The sequence below is a fragment of the Neoarius graeffei genome, chromosome 11 (assembly GCF_027579695.1).
Source record: "Neoarius graeffei isolate fNeoGra1 chromosome 11, fNeoGra1.pri, whole genome shotgun sequence".
NCBI lineage: Eukaryota > Metazoa > Chordata > Actinopteri > Siluriformes > Ariidae > Neoarius > Neoarius graeffei.
Genome location: NC_083579.1, coordinates 5480485 through 5485970, shown reverse-complemented (window position 1 = coordinate 5485970; position 5486 = coordinate 5480485). Strand labels below are relative to the sequence as shown.

The window sequence follows — 5486 nt, the reverse complement described above, 5'->3', positions numbered from 1 at the left end:
TAGCTTTTGTATTTTTGCACTTTGCTTTTCTTTTGGATTATACTCTTTGGTTTTTTTTTTTGTCTTTTGTTTTGCCCTGTATATAGTGTATATAGTTTAAATAAACCTTTTGATTCTTTTTCTACTTCCGCCTCACGCCTCTGCATTTGAGTCATCCCCCTGGTGGCCTAGTGGGGGTTTGCTGGATTATCACACCAACGAACCAGGTTCGAATCCCAGCAAAACCCTAACAGAGTGGTTGTTTGTTTTTGTGTCAGCCCTGTGATGACCTGGCAACTTGTCCAGGGTGTACCCTGCCTCTTGCCCATAGTCAGCTGGGATAGGCTCCAGCTTGCCTGCGACCCAGCACAGGATAAGTGGCTACAGATAATGGATGGATGGATGGATGGATGAATTCTCCTTGTGTTCTATTGGACATAGTACTGGGTCTGTCCGGTTTAAGAACTTACCCTGGAAAGATTCTTTTTGAACAGGTGTAATTTTGTTAACAATATGGTTAATCAGTTGTTCAACATGTCTTTTTGAGCTATAATTCGTCTCTCATCATATCTGCCTCCGAGTTATTTTTGGCCTCATGTCATGGAGTGTCTGGAATTCTGAGCAGGATTTTTGGGAAGTAGCCAGGTCAGGATGAGAAGGAAAGAAAGTGAGAATCAGTGCAGCCCCATGCCCATAGTTTGTTTTAATGTTGCAAGGTTTTATGGTGATGACAAAGTACATGAAGCCTGAACTTTCTGAAAGGAGTGCAGTTATAAGAAAACAATCAACAACAGGTGGAGTGATGAAGCGGAATGAAAGTTGACTCATTTCCAAACACAGCACATCCCAAGGTGTTTTATTTCTCTTATATTACAGTAATTTTCCAACAATTACATGTTATAACATTTCTCAAACAATGATCTTTTTATGCATTTATAGTTATGTTTATATTGTTTATGTTGTGGAAAGTCCAGGTTCCTCTTCTCACTCGTGATTATAGCAGCTATAAACAGCTAAACAGTGCAAACTCCTCTGTTCTGAAGATGTCTGAAAGCTTGGATAGTTACAGCTTTACCTCTGACCTTTTGCTTGACCCAAAACCAGTGTTGTAGTCATGTCACTAAACCTCGAGTCCGAGTCCAGTCTCGAGCTCCCAGTGTTCAAGTCCGAGTCAAATTCAAGTCATTAAAGAATATTTCAAGTCGAGTCCTAGAACAAGACTCCAACCCCACCATTTGATGGTGACTGTTGCTGCCTTTATGTGAAAGCATCTCTGCTACTGTCTTGGAGTAATGTTACTGCTCGACTGCCCCATTTTAGTTAACAGGCTACAGATAAAAAAAACTTGTTCATCGCTCAGCAAGCCCCGCCCACTATCAACAGGGCAAATAACATGAGAGAGGGTTAACACTAGCTCGTTCATCACTCAGCAAGCAAGCCCCGCCCACTATCAACAGAGCAACGAACATAGCATGTCACTTCCTTCTCTGGGTGGAGTCTTACCAAATGATGATTGAAGTTCGAAGTTGTCCCTGTCGTCTATTCAATAGTTCTACATATGGAACACATAGCAATGCATTTTTCCCCACTGCACGAGAAGTCTGTATAAGCAAAACGGACAATCCTAAGGGTGTTCTCTCCAGGCATTTTAGCGCCATTAACGTTAGTTTGTTCCTGAACGTGACGTATGAACAGGTGAATGTGCATTCTCTTGCATGAAATTAGTATAAATTTATGTCTTCAGTTTATGAGTCTGAATGCAGTTAATGTACGAGTCTGAGTCCAAGTCCGAGTCATCAGCGCTCAAGTCCAAGTCAAGTCACAAGTCCTTAAAACTAGGGCACGAGTCAGACTCGAGTACTACAAGCCTGCCCAAAACTGCTCCTTCATAATTTCAATAAACAATGATGCCATTATTTGTGGTCTTGTATCCTGCTTTGTAATTTAGCGATGTAGACATGTAGGTATTTTGACAAAGCAAATTTTAATATTGAAAAAGAAAACATTTTACTATGTTTCCACTTCAAATAAAAATGTAAATCAGGTTATTTTGACCTGAACAGAACACACACCTTAAACTTCAATACATTTTCCACTTATCTGATGTTCTTCATCAGGTCTACTGCCTTATTTAGTGTTATTTATACACGATGACACTAAGGTCACATGACAGTCATTGGAGTCCCAAAAGCATCACTTGAAGATTGAAGTTGAGCTAAAGGTGATTAGTATCCACAATCTTGGAGGCTTGGTTGATCTTTGGTAGGTGTTATGGCTTATTTCCTTGGGAACGATGTTCTTCAACCACTAGTCATCTTAATTTTTGTTAAATTTATTGATCCTTATGGACTTTAAGGTCAGTTAGTATGTGTTTATCAACACGGGTGCCACTGTTTTTCTCCACCATAACTTGAAAGGAAGCTGGAGGTCAAAGGTCAGGGTCAGCCTCACCAAAGGTCCAGCAGTGGCAGCTTGGTAGCGCTTGAATCGAAAGAGAACCCTAAGGTTACGCTGAGCTTGAACCCTCCTGGAACATTAGCAAAACCACAGACTCCTGGTCTCTAAGAGCTAAAATATTTACACATGGTCTGTTTTTTTGTGGCTTCTGAGATCTTTTGTAAGCTGCAGATCCTATCTCGAAGGCACCTTGGCTTTCTGAAGTGTTGGATATTGACGTCATTAAAGCGACAGATCTTCAGGAGCTGTGAACATAAGATTCAGCCTGTTACGTGGTCTATCTGTAGCTAGTGAGATCTTTCTCTCCCCAAGGATCTGGAGGTGTTCAGCAGAGGGAGAACCGGCGGGCATTGAGGTTCATCTTGGTGAGGCCGAGGTGTTTGAGCGGCGTGGACAAGGTGAAGGTGGCCTTGAGCGGCACGTCACACAGCAGGTCACACTCCTCATCACACTCCTCCAGTTCCAGTGCAGCGTCATCCAGCATCTCCCGATGTCTATCACACACACGCTCCACCTTCAGCTGGTGCAGCTCGCCACGAAGACGGATCAGCTGACGCGCCAACCGCTGGTCCTGCCGCTGCATCTCCCTCTGATAGACACACCCACAGGGAAGTGGTGTTACATATTAGGCAGAAAGACAACAATATTTATGACTGTATATAAATATAATTATTTACAGTTGAGGCCAAAAGTTTACATACACCCGAGCTAGAGATATTCGATCTCAGTTTTCCACAAATCAATTCATTTCACGTTACTGTACATTTCTTGGGGCTAGTTAATCAGGGCATGCATTTTGTTCACATCAGTGATCATTTTAAAACTATCAGACATAGAAAGATTTATTTCAGCTTTAATTCACTATATCAGAATCAGTGGCATCACTGGAGGGGTGCAGGATGTGTGGGGCAAACCTGATGACACCATCAGAGCGGGTGACACCAAAATGACAGTCTATAAATATTTTGTGCAGTGTTTCAGCAGAAATTTATTATTTTTTATTTAAAAATCCCTGTAGCTAGTTATAACTAGTCATGTAACAATATATCGCATCACATGACGATAAATTGCGGTACAAATTTACAATGATTGACATAGAAAAAATAGATAATGAACCACGATTGCTATCAGGCTGCGTAGTCTTTTTCACTTTTCCTAGTTGTAATTGCATTGTGTAGAGAGATGCCGAACAATAATGTGCAATAGAGGGAATGCACGTGACTTCACTGTAGGTGGAAGTAACACAGCTCAAATGCCATGGAAAAAAACACACGCGCACACACACACAAAACAGATCTTAAATGTGAAAGAGCTGTTGTGTGATTGTATAGAAATAGATTTAATAAGAAATCAGAGCTCTGTTTTCACAGACTGCTGAAAGATAAAGAGAAGAAACAGAAGTTAAAGTGCATATCACGGGTAAATTCAGGCGCAAGATCAATGTAATTCTCCTATTTTATATTAAACTTTGGTCAAATATCTGTAACATTTTGGATTTTGTGCAATTTTTTTACCTTGCACAATACCAGAAAAATTCAGTTGAAATCAAGCCATTTGAGGCCAATTGGTCCGCCCCTGAAAAAACTTGGTATTTGGATTTCCCGGCAAACATTGATTTTTGTGACATCGCGTGCGGGACGCCTCCTTCTGAATCCTGTGTCAGCGCTGGTTTGTTTGAGAAAACGACCTGGTGGTTTTCTGCAAATTTCTTCAATGTTATCACGTAATTATTAAAATGGTTGACAGATGTATCGTAGGAGGGTGTAGCAACACCAATCTTGATGGGATTAGTACTCATCATTTCCCAAAAGACCGGACAATGAGAGAGAAATGGGAGCACTTGGTCTACACAGGCTGTGCACTGAAACCGTCAGGTGATGTCACGAATCCGGCTCCAGACTCCTTTGGGATTTTTCCAGACGCGTTTTGTTATTTTATTTTTTTCTGCTGTAGACAGATGGCCTTGTGCAAAATTACCCTTCTGGATGAGTGTGTAAAGGGACATTATTTCATAAAAAAAAAAAAATTGGTCCAGAATATGGTGATGGCAACTTTTTGGGCAATTATAAATCAATAAATAAATACTTTTCATTTTAATAATAAAATTAATAATAATAATAATAATAATAATAATTATTATTATTATTATTGCTATTTAATAATAATAATAATTATTATTATTATTATAATTGTTAAATTATTGCTGATAATAATAATCCGAAAATTTAAATCGTTGAATTAATAATAATAATAATAATAATAATAATAATTGTTAAATTATTGTTGATGATAATAATCCGAAAATTTAAATTGTTGAATTATTATTAATAATAATAATAATAATAATAATAATAATAATAACATTTGTTAAATTATTGTTGATAATAATAATCCGAAAATTTAAATTGTTGAATTAATAATAATAATAATAATAATAATAATAATAATGCAGTAGCTTGAGTGTTTATTTCCTCACCAGTTCGGTTCGGAGCCACTGCAGCGCATCGTCCATGGACCGGAAGCCGCAGATGTCTCGCGGGCCGTCTCGGTCCTCGCGCTCTGCATTCACGGTCTCGTCGCGCGCGCCTCGGTAGCTGTTCCACGATCCGCTGCGCACGCGCTCCTGCCACTCCAGGTAAGAGGGTCTGCGCGTCTTTAGCTTCAGCTTCTCGGTGAGCGCCTTCACACTGTCCAGGTCCTCCTCCGAGCTCTCCTCCGGCTCCTTACTCTCCATCCCCGAACCGAACCCAACCGAACCGACTCTCCCTCTCTCTCTCTCTGTGGACAGTGCACGCGCTTACCGGAGGCGCGTCTGGTCTCAACAAGAGCGCCGAAAATATTTATAGCGTGAGAGCGCGCGCTGTGTGTGTGTGTGTATGTGACCGCCCACATGCCGTGGGAGAGGAGTACCGGTAGGTGTTGCTGCTCAGGATCACTGTTTCCCACGTCATAAAGGAATCCAGGCTTGGAGCAGTGCATTCACTTCATTCAACTCAATTCACTTTTATTTTATTTGTGTAGAACTTTTAACAATAGACTTTGTCAAAAAG

The 5486-nt window shown here is 40.4% G+C and overlaps 1 protein-coding gene across 1 annotated transcript; it reads right to left on the bottom strand.

Moving 5' to 3' along the window:
- Positions 1-806: 806 nt before the first annotated feature.
- On the bottom strand, positions 807-5271 carry fam167b (family with sequence similarity 167 member B). The gene is made up of 2 exons (XM_060933307.1): positions 4913-5271; positions 807-3025 (listed from the first exon to the last, which is right to left on the bottom strand). The coding sequence occupies exons 1-2, from the start codon at positions 5168-5170 to the stop codon at positions 2762-2764; spliced, it is 522 nt and encodes a 173-aa protein (XP_060789290.1). The 5' UTR covers positions 5171-5271; the 3' UTR covers positions 807-2761.
- Between the last annotated feature and the right edge of the window lie 215 nt (positions 5272-5486).

Excerpts from the sequence above, each read along its gene's own strand:
- fam167b (XM_060933307.1), bottom strand. The coding sequence starts at position 5,170 with ATGGAGAGTAAGGAGCCGGAGGAGAGCTCGGAGGAGGACCTGGACAGT. Across the intron at positions 3,026-4,912 it reads AGTGGCTCCGAACCGAACTG|AGGGAGATGCAGCGGCAGGA; the intron begins GTGAGGAAATAA and ends TGTGTCTATCAG.